The 19637-nt window shown below is 47.1% G+C and overlaps 2 protein-coding genes across 6 annotated transcripts; one reads left to right on the top strand and one right to left on the bottom strand.

Moving 5' to 3' along the window:
• Window positions 1-71: 71 nt before the first annotated feature.
• On the bottom strand, window positions 72-9346 carry strada (STE20 related adaptor alpha). 3 transcript variants are annotated; one of them, XM_036552360.1, is made up of 14 exons: window positions 9233-9346; window positions 8629-8685; window positions 8360-8426; window positions 8042-8099; window positions 5749-5777; window positions 2980-3082; window positions 2427-2548; window positions 2225-2333; window positions 2026-2149; window positions 1438-1609; window positions 1239-1343; window positions 877-1130; window positions 578-620; window positions 72-393 (listed from the first exon to the last, which is right to left on the bottom strand). In XM_036552360.1, exons 3-14 carry the CDS (start codon window positions 8369-8371, stop codon window positions 238-240), a joined length of 1287 nt encoding a protein of 428 aa, XP_036408253.1. In that variant the 5' UTR covers window positions 8372-8426; window positions 8629-8685; window positions 9233-9346; the 3' UTR covers window positions 72-237. The 3 variants fall into 3 exon arrangements, with proteins under 3 accessions (XP_036408253.1, XP_036408255.1, XP_036408254.1); XM_036552362.1 differs by lacking the exons at window positions 5749-5777; window positions 8629-8685; window positions 9233-9346 and having other exon boundaries at window positions 8360-8379; XM_036552361.1 differs by lacking the exons at window positions 5749-5777; window positions 8042-8099; window positions 8360-8426; window positions 8629-8685; window positions 9233-9346 and adding an exon at window positions 5444-5602.
• Window positions 9347-9562: 216 nt separating this feature from the next.
• On the top strand, window positions 9563-19626 carry ddx42 (DEAD (Asp-Glu-Ala-Asp) box helicase 42). 3 transcript variants are annotated; one of them, XM_036552357.1, is made up of 18 exons: window positions 9563-9632; window positions 11292-11516; window positions 11774-11924; window positions 12658-12719; window positions 13144-13180; window positions 14089-14241; window positions 14515-14619; window positions 14816-14935; window positions 15123-15299; window positions 15607-15735; window positions 15826-15925; window positions 16120-16167; window positions 16339-16436; window positions 16879-17155; window positions 17278-17504; window positions 17697-17807; window positions 18453-18548; window positions 18641-19626. In XM_036552357.1, exons 2-18 carry the CDS (start codon window positions 11302-11304, stop codon window positions 19292-19294), a joined length of 2760 nt encoding a protein of 919 aa, XP_036408250.1. In that variant the 5' UTR covers window positions 9563-9632; window positions 11292-11301; the 3' UTR covers window positions 19295-19626. The 3 variants fall into 3 exon arrangements, with proteins under 3 accessions (XP_036408250.1, XP_036408251.1, XP_036408252.1); XM_036552358.1 differs by having other exon boundaries at window positions 9564-9632; window positions 11295-11516; XM_036552359.1 differs by lacking the exons at window positions 9563-9632; window positions 11292-11516; window positions 11774-11924; window positions 13144-13180 and having other exon boundaries at window positions 12667-12719.
• The last annotated feature ends 11 nt before the right edge of the window (window positions 19627-19637 follow it).

Genomic DNA, 19637 nt, shown 5'->3' with positions numbered 1-19637 from the left:
GAAGGAGCAAACTGCCCCTGTGTAACATGTCTAGAGGTGAGTTCAAGAAAAGCCTCTGTCAGGGTTTTCACGTGTGTCTTGAAGCCCTTGAGAGACAGCAGGGTCAAGAAAAGCATCCCACCAAATATCCACTTTCATTATCAAAGTCCTTATTTTTTTCCATTTGAATATTTACAGGGGTAGTAAAATTAGCCAAGTCCACTTTTAGTTAAAATTGGCCTATGCCCCTCTCTGCTGTCAGAAGTCCCAGTCATCCACATCCAGGTGGCTGAGGCTGGACTCCAAGCTGGCCAGGCCAGAGGGGGAGTCGGGCAGCTGGGAGCACTCAAAGCTGGTGATGGGCGACACAGGCCGCAGCAATTCCGGGAGAGCCTCAGACGGACGCCGTTTTATCTGGAGAGGACAGGGGGGTACTAGGAGTCTGGATTTGCTATAGCATTATACGGGAAACACAGAATCTCACCATCACTCAGTCTCACTGCACTTCGGACTATCCAGTCATTCTCTATGGAGAGCCTAAACTAACATCTATCCCTGTCCGTTTACTAAGTGAACGTCACAGAGGCAGAGGACTTACCTGTTTGAAGAAGGAGTGGCCAAGAAGGGCACTGGCAGATGGCCTATGAAACAAAGCACAACAATGAAAAGAATAGAACAACCTTGACAAACCAGCAAAAGTAGTCAACATATCTAGGAATACAATCTTCCAGGAATATCAATTTCTGTTCTTTTCTTTGTCACCCCTATTTCCACTGCAGAGGCCGCAGAGGATTATCAGACCTTAGGCCGCGAGTCAGTGAGTAGGGACGTGAGACAGCAGAATGTGGCTCAGATGGTGGGCGTGTGTAAGAAGAGATGGGCGTGGGAGAGACCCACCTCTTTTGGGGATCCCGCTGGAGGCAGAGCTCCACGAAGGCATGAAAGTGAGGGCTGAAGGTACGGTTGTAGGGGTGGCTGCTGGAGGAGGAGGAGGGCTCCCCGTTAGTGTGCCGGGCCCCGCAGGCCCCGGGGCCCTCGCAGATGCCAGAGTCGGCCCCCGAGCGCGAGGGCTTCATGGAGAGCTCCTCCGGGGGGATGGTGCTGGTGTCCAGCAGGCAGGGCACTGTGCCGTTTAGCTTCTCTAGGAGCATCTGCACTCAGGGAAAGAGAGGGGAGAGGGGATGAAGGATAGACGCACACTCACACGGTAGCTTTCGAGCGTACATTCCTACCTACAAACTACCACACACCCTGCTCACCTGGGTGGCTGGCATGTCCTTGAAGGGCACGTGTCCGTTGGCCAGCTCGCACGCGGTAATGCCCAGGCTGTAGATATCGGAGCGAAAGTCGTATCCCTGCAGATTCTGAAATGGCCAGAGGGGAGGATTATTTGCAATGAGACAACAGATCTCATCCGAGACAGCGTGTGTGATTATGCACGCTGGTATGGTATGGTACCTGCTGCAGCACCTCCGGGCTGAGCCAGGGCAGCATCTTGACGCTGTACTGGGGGAAGTCGTGGACGACTCGAGCTCGCTGGCCGTGCCGGATCAGGCTGAATATGCTGCGGAGCCCCGACAGGTAGACCTGGCCGTCTGCAGACACCAGCACATGGCTGGCCTTCACACTCCTGCCCAGTGGGATGAGGTAACATTTTCACACATGCACAGCAATGCAAACTTGCAGGCAGAAGTGGACACCCCGGCTTCAGAAAGTAAAAGTCCTACCATGTATTTGTTCTAGCCATTCACTAAACAAGGTGATTTCACTAATTAGCTCATCTACCTGGCTGAAGAGCTGTGCTAATTAAATTCAGCTGGGGTAGTGCATGGGTGGAACAAATACGTGGCAGGACTTTTACTTTCTGAACCCGGGGTGTCCACCTCTGCTTGCAGGCGACACATTCTACATTCATATGAACTTAGTATAAATTCATCCTTTTCTCATCATAGTGAGGAACAAGTTTGCCAGTTCCCTCAAAGCAGGGATGAACAGGCAGCCATTGGAAGATGGTGTGTCCCTGTACGGGGGAGCTGTGTGGCTCACCGGTGCACGTAGCCCATGTGGTGGATGTAGTCCAGGGCTTTCAGGACGCTCAGCAGGATGCAGGCGATGGCCAGCTCACTCATGCCCTCAGTGAAGTGGGTGCTGATCAGGTCTCTGGCTGAGCCTGCGGGCACAGTGCACGATGAAGGAACAAGGGCACACATCATACATAAGGGAAACGGTGTGTCCTTCCTCTCACCGTAGGCCATGAAGGGGGTGATAACCCACAGCTCGTTCTCCGCAATAAAGATGCTCTTGTAGGGCAGAATGCAGGGGTGATGGAACAGCTTGGACACGTGGAGCTCCCCCTGTAGTGTTGAGAAAGGTGAGATTTTTTCGCCGTTTTCCTTTTTAAGTCACGTAAACGTAGAGATGGTGAGAAGACGTTCAGTGTCGGGCACCTGCAGGTAGTTGACCATGTCGTTGGTGCACGACTCCAGGTCTATGCGGCGGATGGCCACGTGTTCTCCAGTGGGACGGTATCTGGCCAGGTTGACTGTCATCAGGTCCTCCAGCCCCCTGCCTGAGACGGAACGAGAGAGATCAACACACGTCACAAATCTGAGGGAGCAACTTCCAAATGACTGACTTTAACTGCTGTTCCAACAATGGTTGTAATAACAAAGACCTACTATTCAGAATATCCTACAGTCCCTACTGTAGAAAAAGGTGGTCTAAAATGTCGTCTTTCAAATAATGCATATCACATATTTAATCCCATGTCTAAACACATTCATATTTATTCAATTGGCAGACGGTCTTGTTCAGAGCAACCTACAAGAAGTGTACTGGAAGCACTCCAATGCTTCAGTGCAATCACGTGCACTCCACATATTCTGAATCCAGGAAGGTTTTATGCACATCTGCATCAATGTCTCCTGAAAAGGCAGACGTGTTTGTGTCTGCGGACAGGTTGGCGAGTGAGCCCTGAGGCAGAACTTGGCCTGGACTGACCTATGATGGTAAGGAGCTCATAGGAGGAGCTGTCTGGCAGAAAACTCCCCATGGTGTCCCGGCGAGGGAGGGAGGTCAAGGACTCGTGGCTGTCTTCATGGGCCTGAGCAGGAAGCAGTGTGGGGGGGAAAGAACAGCAAGAGAGAGGTTTAGCAACTCCAACACTCATTCGCCAAGATCACCTTGTGGACATGGCATCTGGGTGGGTAGCACAGATTACTGACTCTTTGGAACTCAGTGATACTGCATGTTTCAAATAAAGGGAACTCGTGATACTGTTTTGCATGGTGAATACTAGTAATTGTGAAAGAGGCAGCCAGATTCTGGCTTTGTTGAGGGATAAAGGTATTGCATGGGTCAAACTATTTCAGCTCCACTCCTCCACCCCCATTCAGTGAGGGTAACAGTGAAACAATCCCCAAAATTCTGGACACATGCAGAGTGAGGGCAGGCTCCTCTCGGGTGCATTATGGGAACTGAAGTCTGGTTTCTTCAACTGGTCAGTCAACAATCCACACATTAGTCTCACAACACCAGCGTAAATACAAAATGCATCCAGTATTATTACATATGCACTGTAATCATTGTACAATTTTCTCCATATTTACAAATACAAAAATAAAAAAGCTTGGAGAGCTGAAAAAAGCTCAGATCATTTCCTTAAAGCTCTTGCATCAAATTCCAGCTGTTCATGAGATCAAAGTGTTTCCTAAAACACTAAGACTGTTGGAAATTACCCCGTTTTGAATTTCTGTGCAATGGCAGCCAATTCCAAAAATAAATGAACTAGTCCAAATCAAGCTGAAGAAGAGACAGAGATTCCGGATGACTTGCTGAATTCGAGGGCTGGAGTTTGACGGATAGCAGCAGCCATATTTCTTACAGCAGAGGATGACGCTGTGCATCCAGGCATGACGGGTCTCCATGGAGACCAGCACAGCAAGGCCAAGCCGGTTTTTAGATTTGATTCTCAGCAGCAATGCAACTAGAGAGTGTCTCTGTAAAACTACTCTCAGACAATATGAAGCTACAACTTCGCACACACTGCAGACTGGTAAAGTTCCACCACCCTTGGAACTCTGGTAACACTTGTAAGTTTAGGATCATTCCATTTTACATTCAATTCCACTTTCTTGTGAGGGACAGCGTTTACACGGTTAAGTGTGAGGCCACAGACACAGACAGTGGACGGACCGCTCAGGGACACAGCATGGATTACGTCAAATTAGTGGGAACTTTGTGAAAATCACAGAAACCAAACAGCACCATGTTCAGGCCACACAGGGTTTCATAAAGGCTAAATAAGACCTGTATATGGGGAGCTTAACTTCTCTATGGGGGACATCCCATGAGGCATATTAATATTCTCCTTCATCCACTATACTAAAGCCACATAAAATGAATTCCTGTACAATGCAGTCTGCAAATCACTGGGGGGCATTTTCTTGGGATATAACATGAAGACTGAATATGCAGGACTGTCCAATATGCTGCAAAATACCAAACCAGCCCCACGCAAACAATTCACTTGAAGCCAGCCTTGTTTTCCTCCACAGCTACGAACTCTGCAAGAATCAAGTTGAGGCATCCCTTCCAGACAACAACTTTAAAATACAATTCACCCACATTCTTGTGTTCATATATATTATTCCCCACCTTCACTACCACAGGAGCCCACACCACAGAGCCTTTATTTTTATTAAACAATAAAACAAGCTCATTTGAAAGTCTTTTGTGGAAGTATGACTAACTACGATAATCAAAGCCTCCCACTATTTGCATCTGAATGGAGAGAACAGGCTGTCTTGCTATGCCCTCTGGAGACTGGAGACACCGAATAGGAAAGCTGGAAGCATCACTGTGCTTTTCAACTAAAATATTAAGAAAGAACCTCCCTGCACAAATATAACAATTAAGATAGCCACTGAACCATGCTTTGATTTATCATATTGAGATTATATTAAAAAGAATAACTTGCTGCATCAAGTGTACAGTAAGGTATAACAAGTAAATAACATTGCTTTCAGCTTTAGTGCCCCTTTAAGTAAACTGATCTTACTGTAAGCTACTTTACATACGGTGTGTCCTTGTGTATGCATTCACATTTAAGCAGGTGGATCCAGGTCAGCTCTTTTGTAGATAAGTACAAATGTAATGCAGTCTACAAAGCTTTCAAAGCAACCATTCCTCACTCCTACCTGAACCAGGATACTTGTTCATCTGTATTCAGAATGCAATGGCCTTTTAGAGAAACACAACCTCCACATATCCCCCAGATATAATCCAAACAGTATTTATCTGGTATGATGACCCTTCATCACCCCCATACCTGAAATGGGCCCCCTGCCCACAAAGCTTATCTGCAGCAGACAGCCCGGCGCAAGTGCACTTCATACCCTAACAGCAGGTCGAGCGACAGAGCAACAAGCAGCAGATAAAGACGAGTCTGATCCACTCTACACACCATTCAAGCGTACAGGCAGGCTCTTCTCTCAAGCGCTTATCCTGCATCCGGACACCGCTGATGGCAGGACTCGTAGGGGTCAGAGATCTCCTCCCACCCCCTCCCCAATATGAAACCCTTATGGCAGGTGAGGTATAGGATGAGCTTCATCACAGAAAGCGTGAAACACAATGAGCTGGGTGTCCATGCACGACAGGCACGCAGACACAACTCGGGGGGGGGGGGGGGGGGGATTAACACACGTTCACACACGCAGAGAAATCAGTGAGGGATCAAGAACAACACAGCTGAAGTATCGCACTTACTTTCCAGTGAGAGCTTCCCTGAGCTTGCTCTGGGGTAGAGAAACCACAGCGATGAAACAAACAAAAAAAAAAAAAACAAAAATGCAGAGAGGGTACAGATCTTTGATAAAGGAACCATTTGCCATTGTACAGTAGAGGCAGGTTCTTTGGCAGGGTGGACCTGCTCATTCATGAGTACAGTTTGCCCAGGCTTTTTCAACATATGAAGCAGCACTTTTCATCTATACCCTTCTGTTCAGTAGTACTTATGCAATTCCACACTGAATTTTAAGGGATATAATGTCCTGAATCTCAGTGTGTCGTCTGTGGACAATGCCACTGTTGTTTAAATATCATTAGACTGATTAATTAAGTATGGTGAAAATAAACAGAAGAAACCAAATTTAATCCTGCACATTCTTGACTAATTTCAATCCTGAGGAAAAAAACACTCTAAATGGGGTTCAGGAAACAAAATTTTAACAAAAATGGACTGAAAACATAAGCCGTGGATATTTTGCATGTCTGTGTACTGTATGCTCTGGCATTCACTTCCATGAGAGAAGCTATTGTACTGAACACCTTATCGCCAAACAAATCCAGACATGTCATATTACAGGTGGAGTGAAACCAGCATCTTACCTGAAGGTCCAATGAGATTTCAATATAGAGGCGAGAAGGAATTCATATTTCCATAAACAACAATGATGCATTCCTAAATGAATGCATGAGTGGGCTTGTGTTATGTCTTATTTGCACACTGCACAGTGCTCCACATAGAAGACGTAGCTAACAGAATTATTTGACCAACCAAAACAGTCACGATACATATAAATGAACATGCAACATTTAAGCAATGAATAACCAGCAAAATGAATGATACAAGCTTGCAAAGCAAGGCTTTTCTGGTGACATTCTCCCTGCAGTTCCCCACATGATGACCCTGCAAGACTTTCTCAAATACCTGTTAAAGAACTTTCACTGTATTCACAGTATTTCACAAGTTCCAGGATCAGAAGAAAAACAAACCTAAATAGCAAAAGCTTAGAAAAGCTAATGAGATCTCATTAGACAGCTTCAACTCATGAAGAGACATCTGTCATTTCTGTCTATCCATCTGATTAATGAATCAATCTAAAACTGATGCTTTGATTTATCAACTTTACACAAAGCCTTTAACAATTAATCTCTCATCTCTTCCACAAAAAGTGAATATTCTTCAAACTAAGAATAAAGAGTAATAAAAATGAGGACTGTTATATGAGTAATTTTTTCTTTTTCCAAAACAAAACATGCATCTTCCTTGTCAATGGTGTAACCATTTAACACAACTCAATATTCTACTGAAGCTGCTCTCAGCTATGTCAGAAGACAACTAAACAGACCTACAAAATCATTAAGTGAGCAATGTTCAAGTACACTATTAAGAATAGTACTGCATTTTTCATGCACACCTGCCCAGATATGTTGCTCGACTTAACAGTCACAGCTTTCCAAAACAGCAAGCATTTGTGTGTACAGCATACATCTTAACACTCCTTAATACCCGCACAAACACACTGTTCCAACTAATGTCCTTGTGAGGATGGAATATTTCTGACTGAAGATGTTTTGCTCAAACTCCCACTGTTTACACCTCACCTCCAGACCACCGTAGCAGTTTCATTACCATTACAGAGCCCTGCAAACCAGTGTGGATGTTTATTTCCACAGTCACTGCAGCCGGGATCCAACCCAGCTACCTACATATGCCGGCTCCCTAGCCTTCTTGCTAACTGCTGCTCTTAGGACTGGTCTGTGACACACCTATGATGATCACATAGACTCCACACAGCTGGAAAACATGTACACTTCACAAAGTCACACAACCTTCACAAGTGCTGACAAACAGACCAAAGGAGGACCAGGCTGGCACACAGGCTGTAGACTTTTAGTGTTGGTAGCGGACAGCTGGATGCAGCATTTCTTCTCACAAGACAAGCACTTACACTAGTTCAGGATGGACTCACAGTCACCTCACAATGCACGTGTCTACTACAACTACCACATCTAAGCAAACAGGAGCACCCAAATCCACACGGCAAATGGAACTGAAAAATACTGGCACGCCCCAAATACTGGCACAACCTGGCACTGAAACAAACTTAAACAAGTATTTAAACAAAACCAGTTAATCCTTGTAAGAAGCAATGGTAATTCAAGCTCCACTGGGAGGTGATGGATTCCAGCAGTCTGTCGGCTGTAAGAGGCAGCTTTGAGCTTATGAGGCTGTGAGCAGCTGCGGGGGGGCAATTGGCCTGAACTTTCAACTCACCTCCAAACAGCTCCAGATCCCTCAAGCTCTCCACACTCAGCTTCTCCGAGACCCAACGCTAATGGAGACGGAGAGAGAGGGCCCAACATGAGGACACACAAATCCACTTGACAGATGACACACATCACACACATTCTATAGATACGGACAATATCCCAATGAGACCGTATATAACACTATTTAAGACCACCCTCACTGAAATAACCAACAGGAGAAGTGTAAAATCACTTTGCACATGAAGAAAGCCCATGGTAAACAAACAGGAAAAAATCACAATCCCACACCAAAATCCTACATAAAAGACAAAAAAAAACTCACCAAAAAAGACATGGGTCCTGCCTGTAGCAACAGCTAGAACCTCAGAAACTCCATTCAGGAAGAATGTCTAGAATAAAAAAAAAGACATCACAAAGTTAAAAAATAAATAAAATGTTTCACAATCTATGATATATGTATGTGATCTCTTTTGTCCTATTATTTTTGATGATTCGCTCACGACTGGCAATTTTGACGTTTATTTATTTAATTAATTAATTAGTTAATTGGGGTGGGGGGGGGTGTTACTATAACAACAGATTACAACTTACAAGAAGGAGGGACGCAGAAGGGCGTGTAGATCAGCCTTTTCACTTAATGCGAAGGTGCTGGAAAACAGTTACATCGTTAAATAAACCAGAAATCGTTTCAAAACACAAACACGTGAGACAATCAACGATACGACTTATTTTACATCCATTAACGGCTTTCATCCATTACCTAAAGGGGTACACCAAGCAATACCGCTAACTAGCTATCCAGACACAAAGTGAATGCAAGATAGCTAGCAAACTAACGTTTAACAGTTAGCAGCTGCATAGTTAGCATGCTAGCAGATAACATGGAGCTACGCGCAACTTGACAGGGTATATTGACGAATATCTCACTACTCAGCAAAATAATGTTTCAGTATTAGCATTTATGATTTAATCAAATCAATGCCGTCGCACCTTTAGTTACGCGTAAGACAACAATACCACTATTTTGATTAGCAGAGGCTAATCTAGATTTTTCGCTCGCTACTACAACGCAAATGAGATTTTCGTTTGCTGCTGCTGGACCAACTGTACTTTTTACACTGCAAGAATTTCTGTCGTATAAAACAGGACCAGCCAATTATATACATCAGTAATCTAGAATTAGTACTTCACATACCTTATTGAGGATAAGAATTAACTGTAGTTAGCAGATTTCAGCGTATTTCCAAAAGTATGTAACGTTAGCAAGCTTGCGACTTAGCCTCGACCCCTCACTCGCCAGTTGTCCTCTTTTGACAAGACGGAACGCATAAGAATCTCGATTATTGGCCGAAAGGGGTTCCAGAGGAGAACACGGATTATGCCATTGGTCAATTTTAGCGCTGCATCTCATAAAAGGAGGGACTCTGCGGATGTACGCGCCATGATTGGCTATTAGTTTTGGAGCAACAACAGCTCTCTGTCGCGAGTGTATTACGTAGTGCACAATTGTTTTTGATGACGTAGAGCTCTATCGTGTCCGAGGGTAACAGAGGCTGTGTGGGGATAAACAGATCTTTTTCACGTCGAGAAAACAGGTACAGACGTGTTTTTAGAAAGGAGATTTGCATGTGTTTTACGTAGTTAATCTCTGTGGAATGCATATTAAGCACGTTGCACAGTAGGAAAATAACGCAACATATCTTAACATTTCTAGTTGGCTCGTTAGCTCCGATTAAACTAGCTAGGTAGCTAACTTTACTAGTCAAGCTAGCAATTGTGGTCACACCCACCAGGCCCCTGTGAGTAGAAACGCAGTTTGCTTAGTCGGTCCATATAAGTAGGTACACTATATGGCCAAAAGTATGTGGACACCCCTCCTAATTATTGAGTTCAGGTATTTCAGCCACACCGATTGTTAACAGGTGCATAAAATCAAGCACATGTAATCTCCAAAGACATACCTTGGAAGTCGAATGGGTCGTACTGGAGAAATCAGTGACTTTAAACGTGGCACTGTCATAGGATGCCATCTTTGCCACAAGTCAGCTCGTGAAATTTCTGCCCTGCTATATCTGCCCCGGGTAACTGTAAGTGCTATTATTGTCAAGTGGAAGTGTCTAGGAGCAACAACAGCTCAGCACGAAGTGGTGGCCCACGCAAACTTACAGAGCGGGGCCGCCGAATGCTGAAGCGCGTAGCACGTAAAAACCGCCTATCCTCTATTGAATCACTCACCAAAGAGTTTCAAACTGTTTCTGGCTGCAACATCAGCACAAGAACTGTGCGTCGGGAGCTTCATGAAATGGGTTTCCATAGCCGAGCAGCTGCACGCAAGCCCAACATCACTATGCGCAGTGCCAAGCGACGGCTGGAGTGGTGCAAAGCACGCCGCCACTGGACTCTGGAACAGTGAAAACGCGTTCTCTGGACTGATGAATTAAAAATGAATTACGCTTCACTAGCTGGCAGTCTGATGGACGAATCTGGGTTTGGCAGATGACAGGAGAGCGCTACCTACTGAAATGCACAGTGCCAATGGTTTTGGAATGGGATGTCCAATAAGTTCATACAGGTGTGATGGTCAGGTGTCCACATACTTTTGGCCATATAGTGTAGTTTACTAAGATACCTGGTTGCAATAAAAGAATGTTTTAAATGTGCACGGCTAGCTGGCTAACGCTGCTGTACTTGGAAGTTGGAAAATGCTCGCGATGTTGTAGAGCTTGCCCGTCCGCTGAGTAGCTGAATTAGGTGGGCAGCAAGGTAGATCAGCTAGTGTATCAATAACAGGATCAGCAGTGTGTTAGTTATATAGCTAGTGTGTTGTAGAAATTAAATTTTATTCAGGATAGTTGAAGATATAGTTTGTTAAACCAGTTTTTCATAGTACCGAAATCTGTACATCTTGTTCAGCGGTTGCCAATAGGTTGTTTTAGACGACGTCCCGATGGCCACCAATGAGAAGATTTAACAGCCTTCAACACACATTTCCCTGTGAAATACAACTGGTTGTCTCTGTTACAGAGTTGCTTGACGTTACATGATTACGCCGCGCGATGACTTCACTGTCTATTTGCAGTGTTGGGCCTTACGGTTTGTTTTATTAGTCTGGGCAGTGCATCTTAATATGGGTTTTGGCTTCAAGTCAGATAAATAACGATTGGAATACTGGACACTATTTTAAGGACTGGCAGCAGTGGACATGTGTTCGGGAAGTACTTCCAGTGCCGTCACTTTCTGTCTTACTTGAGTAGCAGACGAGCCATGAACTGGAACAAGGGCGGACCGGGGGCTAAGCGAGGGTTTGGGTTTGGAGGCTTCACCCTAGCAACGGCGAAAAAAGAAGAGCCCCGTCTGGCACAGCAGTCCCACACGGCATTTGGATCAGCTGGTTCGACGGGAGGTTATGGAAAGAACCAGCAGCTCCCTGCTTTCTATAAAATAGGCACGAAAAGGGCCAACTTCGACGAAGAGAATGCGTGAGTTGGACTTTTTTCATGTGTTGGGCTGACCGGGGTGAGAAACACAAGTGAGCTGAACGTATAATTTTTCAGCTTGACTTATTTTCACAATCATGAATAATGTGAACTTGCTATAAGACTGTGGTTACAACCTAGGAGGTACTTTAATTCAACGGTTTATGCAATATTCAATTTTTCTCTGTTTGTTGTGGTGGCATTTCTGTCTGTGAAGCAGTTTGAAGGGTAAGGTTGATTTCCTGTGGCTGTTAACCCAGGTATTTTGAAGATGATGAGGAGGAGTCTGGTAACGTGGACCTGCCGTACATTCCTGCGGAGAACTCCCCAACACGACAGAAGTTCCAGTCCCGGGATGGGGATTCAGACAGTGATGATGACCCCTTGGACGCTTTTATGGCCGAGGTAGAGGTGAGTAAGAAGGTCATAGAAGGTCATATTAGCAAGAAAATACCCCATCCACCAATTGGTTTTGGGTTTGCAGCATATTTTTTATGTGGCAATGTGACAGTGCTGTCACTATGGTTGAGTATGCGCTCTGACTGCCATACCAAGAAGCCTGGCTCTTTGGCATTGCGGGTAAGCTGCAGGTTTGGTACCCCATAGACCTGGGTTTGAGGCCAGATGGGGTGACTGCTCTCGCCCTTCGCTACAGGCAATAATTTGGTGAAGTCCAGTGAGCAACCCCCACTAGCCAACCTCTTTGTTTGGCAGTGTAGCATAGCTGTACTCCTTTGTAAATGGTAGCTCGCTCAGGTCTTGTGTAGTACACAGGTGTTGCACCCATAACCATATGATCCAGGACTGAAAGGACATTAAACAGTGGTACTGAGTCATTAAACAGGCAATTAAAGGTTCCTTGGCAGAATAGGAGTGGTTACCCCAGTTTCCTGGTCAAATTCTTAACCTGGCTCTATAACAGGCCACTTCAGCATTTTCCGTTCATTGGCTACACAATGCCTTGCATTCCTGGTCCACCCTGTGTCCCCTTAGTTGTCAACTGATAAAAGATGTTTCATGTCCCCTTCCCAGTTACATAATGATAACATAATGGTAATTTGTAAATTTTATCAGATTTGGTGTCCACCAAAGAGTTGAATTCATTTATTGTACAGCATTGTCACCGTCTCATTGTTTCAACCAGAACCAAGCAGCCAAGGACATGAAGAAACTTGAAGACAAGGAAAAAGAAAAGAAAACATCAAAGTAAGTCTCTCTCTTTTTTGACTGAAATGTTTAACTTTCTGCAGATGCGCATCTATTTTGAGTATGTTACAACATATGTGATCTTGAAGGAGGTTTAAATTGGCATAAAAATCTAGTTTTGCAGGCTAGGAAGCAAGTGATGCCAGGTCACATAAACAAATCATAACAGGCCCTCTCAAAATTGTAAAATGCCATCACGGTTTAGCTTTGGCATACTTCTCCATGTCCTGTCTTGGTTGTAGCTCTGTATAAATGGCTTGCAGGTCTGGCTGCACTCCCTTCTTCTGTATCCCCAGCCTGTGGTAGGAGGTGAGGTGAGGGTATGGCAGCAGCTGGGCAGAAATAGCTGGGGTCGGTGGGGGTGGGTGACGGGTGAATGGACGAGTTGCAGGGAAGTTTTTTTTTTCTCCGCTTGTTTTTCCAGGGGTATACGTGATGACATTGAAGAGGAAGATGACCAAGTGAGTGAGAGACCCAGCAGACTTTTATTCCATCTCCTTTCAAACCCGCCCCCTCCTCCACCTGTGTCTCAGTCCTGCGTGCAGCACCATCCACTCAGCGCACGCCAGCCTCTCTCTGACGGCTGCTTTAAATGGCCTTCACACTAGCAGGCAAAAAAACCCAAGTGTAGAAAATGAAGAGCCCATTTCTCAAGGTGTAAAACTGAGCCAGTCTATTGCCAGGCTATTTCTTGACATGGGCTAGGGGTGAGCAGGCCAGTTTGGTGCAACCAGAGCCATAGCCGCATACAAGGCCATGCATTTGCATCTCTTATTTTTAATTCATTAGGGTTTAGAGGGGATTGTTGTTTCTATCTTTGCATAACTGATTGGTGCACCTGATGGTCCAGAAGGACATGCCAGATTCAGACCCTTAAATGATTATGTCTGCACTTTATTTTGACTGAGGTCACTACAATACACTTTTTATAGTTAGGTCATTTACAGACTGAGCCCATATTCACTTCCTCTCGCCACATTGCCAGACATAAGGAAACCGCGCAGTTTGAATCCTGCAGGTATAATGCAGCTATAATGCTTAGGCAGAGATTGTGACTTGAGTTTAACAGTATTGCGGTGCTTGACCCTTTTAAAGTCTTCACATTTTCGCAGTAAATAAGTTCATTGACCATTGTATTGTGGTTTTGCATTTTTTTTTACGAGTACTTACCCCGAGATTAAAACTCATCTGCGCATCTCCTAACTTGACTGTGGTTGCTGAGTGAGTGAGCTTGTGGCCCGACTGTAGAGCTGGGCGTGATCCCAAGCTGTGCCCTTTGCGGTGTCTGAGACTCGGACAGTCCCCTCTGCTCCCGCGCCCCCCCCCCTCGCCGGCCGGCCTCTGACACGCGGCTCTGTGCTCTCTGCAGGAGGCATACTTCCGCTACATGGCGGAGAACCCCACCGCCGGCCTGACCCAGGAGGAGGAGGAGGACAACGTGGAGTACGACAGCGACGGGAATCCCATCGCCCCCACCGCCAAGAAGATCATCATGCCCCTCCCCCCCATCGATCACTCCGAGGTATGCGTGGGATGGTGACCTGATTTCTTTTTATTCCTCAAACCTTTGTTGCCCCAATAAACATGCCCACCAATGGGAGTTGGCCTCCAACACACTGTACATCTGCAGACATTATATTATTGGCGTCCTCTGAGATCATTGTCATGAATTCAGTGGTTATTAGCAATGAGCCATTTATTGGCATTACAGTCTTTAGGTTTGGTTCTGAAATGCTTTTACTGGTGCTGAGGATTTTCTGGTACCCTGGCCAATTGCATTCTCCTCTGTCTTCAGATTGACTACCCCCCCTTCGAAAAGAACTTCTACAACGAGCACGAAGAGCTGAACAGCCTGACTGGCATCCAGGTGGTGGAACTCAGACAGAAACTCAACCTGCGGGTACGTACCAGGACCGCAGCGAAAGCTGCACTCCAGGCACAATGTGGCGCTGCGTTCACAGGCACAGAGTGAACAACATCAAAGACGGTGTCCGCTTAGTGTTGCGTTCGTTTTTTTTTCTGAAGGTTTCTGTGAACCGGTCTCTTGTATCACTGTCTCTCTCACCCTCCCTGTGTGCCCCACTTGGTGCCGGCAGGTATCTGGCGCCGCCCCTCCTAAGCCCTGCACCAGCTTCGCTCACTTCGGCTTCGACGAGCAGCTGATGCACCAGATCCGCAAGTCCGAGTACACGCAGCCCACGCCCATCCAGTGCCAGGTACCCCGCCGTGTTCCCCAGGGGAGATCCAGTTACCCCCACACCAATCATATCGGCCACTGATAGAGCAAAGACTCAAGTCATCCTGCAGCCTGTAGAGCGGGGTCTGCCTGAGAAGCCATGACCTTCAGGAAGCTGTTTTGGGGGGCCGGAAGGAGACCTCACAGTCTGCTCCTGTCTCTCACAGGGAGTCCCCATCGCCCTAAGCGGCCGCGACATGATCGGCATCGCGAAGACTGGCAGTGGCAAGACAGCGGCCTTCATTTGGCCCATGCTGGTGCACATCATGGACCAGAAGGAGCTGGAGGCCGGAGAGGGGCCTATTGCTGTCATCGTGTGTCCCACCAGAGAGCTCTGCCAGCAGGTGAGGGAGGGAGAGCGAGCAGGCCATGGAGAAGGAGACAGAGGGACGGATATGTCAATATCTGTGACATTCTAGACTCTGTCATTGTAGAGTATGTTGAAGTGTGCAAGAAGACTGTACGTTGATATAAAGCCTTGTAATGTGTAGCGATGTTGGTATATTACTTAAGTGTGTACCATGTGCTTCAGCAGAAAGCCTAATACAATCAAACTGTGCCATCAGACTGAATAGAGGTTTTAAGTGAGGGGGAAATGGGATCTACGGAAGCTGTAACTGACGAGCCCCGGCCCCCCGGTGTCCCACTCAGATCCATGCGGAGTGCAAGCGCTTCGGGAAGGTGTACGGCCTGCGCTCGGTGGCCGTGTACGGAGGGGGCAGCATGTGGGAGCAGGCCAAGGCCCTGCAAGAGGGCGCTGAGATCGTGGTGTGCACCCCGGTAAGATCCCCGCCCGTCCCGGGTCGCGAGCGTCCTCTTGCCTCTGAAACCGACCGCTGTGTGTTAATGCCGATGTGCGTGTGCAAACAGGGCCGTCTCATCGACCACGTGAAGAAGAAGGCCACCTCCCTGCAGAGGGTGACCTACTTGGTGTTCGATGAGGCAGACCGCATGTTCGACATGGGCTTCGGTAGGTGCACCTCAGGGGTTGCATGACTAATGCCTTTCCTTAAAATTGCACACGTAGTTGGAGTTGTTCACTATTATCAAACATGTAGAATGCTCATAGTTTTCTAAAACTGATGTTAATCAATAATCCAAACAGTAAGTAATTGTCTGGAAGTGTTCTGTACATTATTTTTGAACTGTCCTGTTGTTTTTCAGAGTATCAGGTCAGGTCCGTTGCCAGTCATGTGCGTCCTGACAGACAGAGTAAGTGTGCTTACCTCTGTGTGTGTGTGTGTGTGTGTGTGTGTGTGTGTGTGTGTGTGTGTGTGTGTGTGTGTGTGCGTGTGCGCATAAATGATGTGCTACTCCAACGCTTCTATGTGAGAGTGTTAGTCTGCACCTCCTGTCCCATAATGAGGAAGTCTGTCTCCACAGCCCTCCTCTTTAGCGCTACCTTCCGCAAAAAGATTGAGAAGCTGGCGAGGGACATCCTGGTGGACCCCATCCGTGTGGTGCAGGGTGACATCGGAGAGGTACGACCCTGCACCCTGAGTCTGTGACAGTCAAGTCTATTTTACTGCAGGAACTACCCTACCTGATTATATTTATGTTTCCACTGCTGTTTAACAGCGTGTTTTTAGACTGACTGTAATGGAATCTTGCGAACGCCATGTTGATTAGATCCAGTCAGGATCCCAAAGAAGTTTAAAAAAGAAAAAAAAAAAACTTACCACCAGCTTTCATTCTGTGGTCATGATGCAGAAGCACGGTAAGTTAAAAATCCCGATCTTCCCTCATTGCGTGATTTTGTCAGCTAGTAGTAGGCAACAGAGCCCATTTTTGAGTACTGATGACCTGTCAGAAAATGTGAACATATGCCTAATATAGTAAGTGTGGGAGGCTGAACTTTGGTGTAAACATGCAGAAGCATGCAGGTGTGCCAGTCTAAGTGCAATGCCCCTCCTGTCCACCCAGGCCAACGAAGACGTGACACAGCTGGTGGAAATCCTTCCCAGCGGGCTGGAGAAGTGGGGCTGGCTGACGCGCCGCCTGGTGGAGTTCACCTCCGCCGGCTCCGTGCTCATCTTCGTCACCAAGAAGGCCAACTGCGAGGAGCTGGCCACCAACCTGACGCAGGAGGGCTACAGCCTGGGCCTGCTGCACGGGGACATGGACCAGAGCGAGAGGAACAAGGTCATCGCCGACTTCAAGAAGAAGAACCTGCCTGTGCTGGTGGCCACTGACGTGGCCGGTAAGAGAGGAGAGAGGGCGCCATTATCATAATGAGAACGGATGTGTGATCTCTGAACGTGTTCGATGTTACCAGAAGAAAAAAGCACTAAACACCGCTGTTGCTGACCGTCCTCTTTTCAGCGCGTGGTCTGGACATCCCATCGATACGTACGGTGGTGAACTACGATGTGGCGCGAGACATCGACACGCACACGCACCGAATCGGGCGCACAGGCCGCGCCGGAGAGAAGGGCGTGGCCTACACCCTGCTCACCACCAAAGACACCTCATTCGCCGGAGACCTGGTGCGCAACCTCGAGGGAGCTAATCAGAATGTTTGTAAGGAGCTGATGGACCTGGCTATGCAGGTAAATGAGCATTTTCTCATAAGCTTGAGAAAGCATTATTATCTCACATCCTTCTGTTCCTCTTACCTGCAGCTTACTGGTTGAAAGGGTTCCATCCATTAAGATGGGAACACTGGATGGACAGAGGCAATTCTTCGTGCGCATGTATTTATGCTCTACCATATTATCTCTGTCTTCTTCCTTTCCACTCAGAATCCTTGGTTCAGAAAATCTCGCTTCAAGGGTGGCAAGGGGAAGAAACTGAACATCGGTGGAGGAGGTTTGGGCTACCGAGAGAGGCCGGGCCTGGGAGCAGATACCTCGGTGAGTTGACATAAGAACGCAACTTGCTGAGTCACTGATGTTCTTTATGAGTACTTGTTGTGGCTATGTGAGTGTGGCACCAACATGGGAGTAGCATATGGTGTGGATGTAGTTCCAGTTTTTGGCCACACGTGGGTGTGATGATGCATACCAAGTCGGAATTGTGTATCAGAGGGACCTTAAAACAACTTGTTTGTTACCTTTAAATTTATTTGGCATCCAAATGAAGTGCAATAAATTGTCTCAGGAGCAGAGAACTCTGCTGTTGGAAAGCCTATTAGATTTCCTATTCCTATGTGATGAATGAGAGGATGCTTCACTCCCTGTCAGTGTTTCTCAATTAAAAAATAGAAATCTTCATAGAATAGACTTCAGATGAGACCAATAGTGATGCCTTCAGCATTGCTGCTGTCTGCCTCCAGTCCTCAGCAGGCATAAGGAGGTTTGAGTTTTTTGTCTCCATTCAAATGCAAAATGAGTTCTGAGGATTGCATGAGGCTTAGCTGGTGATGAAACCACAAAAGAATTTCATATGAGGTTGTTGTATTGTTAAATAATAATCAATGCTCTTGCATTAGTAAGGAACAACACATGCATGCGTAAGACTGTGGATTAATTATACAGTAACTCTGTGTCCCCCGGCAGGAACGCAGCAGTTCTGGTGTTGGGAGCTACGAGGCCTACAAGCCATCCTCAGGTGCCATGGGAGACCGGATGTCAGCTATGAAGCAGGCCTTCCAGGTCACTGTGACTTCTCTCTGTGTCCTCTAAATCTGAGCACAGCTGCTTCGAATGTTCACCTAACAGCCATTGTGTGTGCTTGTGATTTACAGGCCCAGTACAAGAATCACTTTGTCGCGGCATCCGGCTACCCTCCCAAGCTGAGCGCCTCATCCAGCAGCTCATCGGGCTGGACCAACGCCGGCAGCCTCAGCTCCTTACCCACAGGGGGTGCTGGGGAGGCGGAGCGGTCCCGGGCCGGCCTCCACACTGGCGTGGCCCTTCCTTCAACGCCAAGCATGGGGACCAAAATGGCCGGCTTCACCAGCGCAGGAGCCCTGAGCTCCATCTCGGACAGCTACAGTAACTCACCCCAGGGCTTCTCCTCCCTGACCCCTCCCTCGCCTCGGGACCCCTCGCAAGACTTCCCACGGGATCGGCACGGCGACGACAGGGGCCGCCACGAAGACGGACATTACCGCCACAACGAGCGGAGCGAAAGGCATGGCGGAGGAGATCGCGACCGGGAGCGCTTTGGCAACCGCGATCGCCAAGGAGACAGGGATCGCTACGGCGGAGGGCGCCACGGCGACAGCCGGAATGGGGAAGGCAGCCGAAGGGACAGAGAACGGGATGGCTGGAGGGGTGACAGAGAGGGTGGGGACAGAGCAGGGGGTGAGGGGAGGGGGGAAAGGGCAGAAAGAAGTGAAGACAGCTTTGTGGTTCCTGAGCCCCCAAAGCGCAAGAAAAGCCGATGGGATAACTAAGGCAAATCCTGCTGTCCCTGAAGACAACACCGTTTCTGTAATGGCCATGAATACTACATAGAAAAAGTGCAGCTCTCCATTTTTCTGTTCTTAACCATTAAAACAAAGGCAGCACATATATCAATACTGTGATAGGACAAAGAGCAAATTCAATTATTCAAGATTGACAATCACTTTAGACAACTTATAGATGTTCTAGTAGCTTGCATTTCTCCCTGTCACCCTCCTTACATGCAGGGCACACCAGTTGCCCAGTTGGGGAGTTCAGTGGGTTGGTGGGGTAAGTCTTTCCTCAGCAGACCTGAGTGATATGACCATGTTTGTGAGCACCACACAGCTGACT

This window comes from Megalops cyprinoides, chromosome 19 (assembly GCF_013368585.1).
Source record: "Megalops cyprinoides isolate fMegCyp1 chromosome 19, fMegCyp1.pri, whole genome shotgun sequence".
NCBI classification, from domain to species: Eukaryota; Metazoa; Chordata; class Actinopteri; order Elopiformes; family Megalopidae; genus Megalops; species Megalops cyprinoides.
The sequence above is the reverse complement of the archived record's forward strand: the minus strand, read 5'-3'. Positions and strand labels throughout refer to the sequence as shown.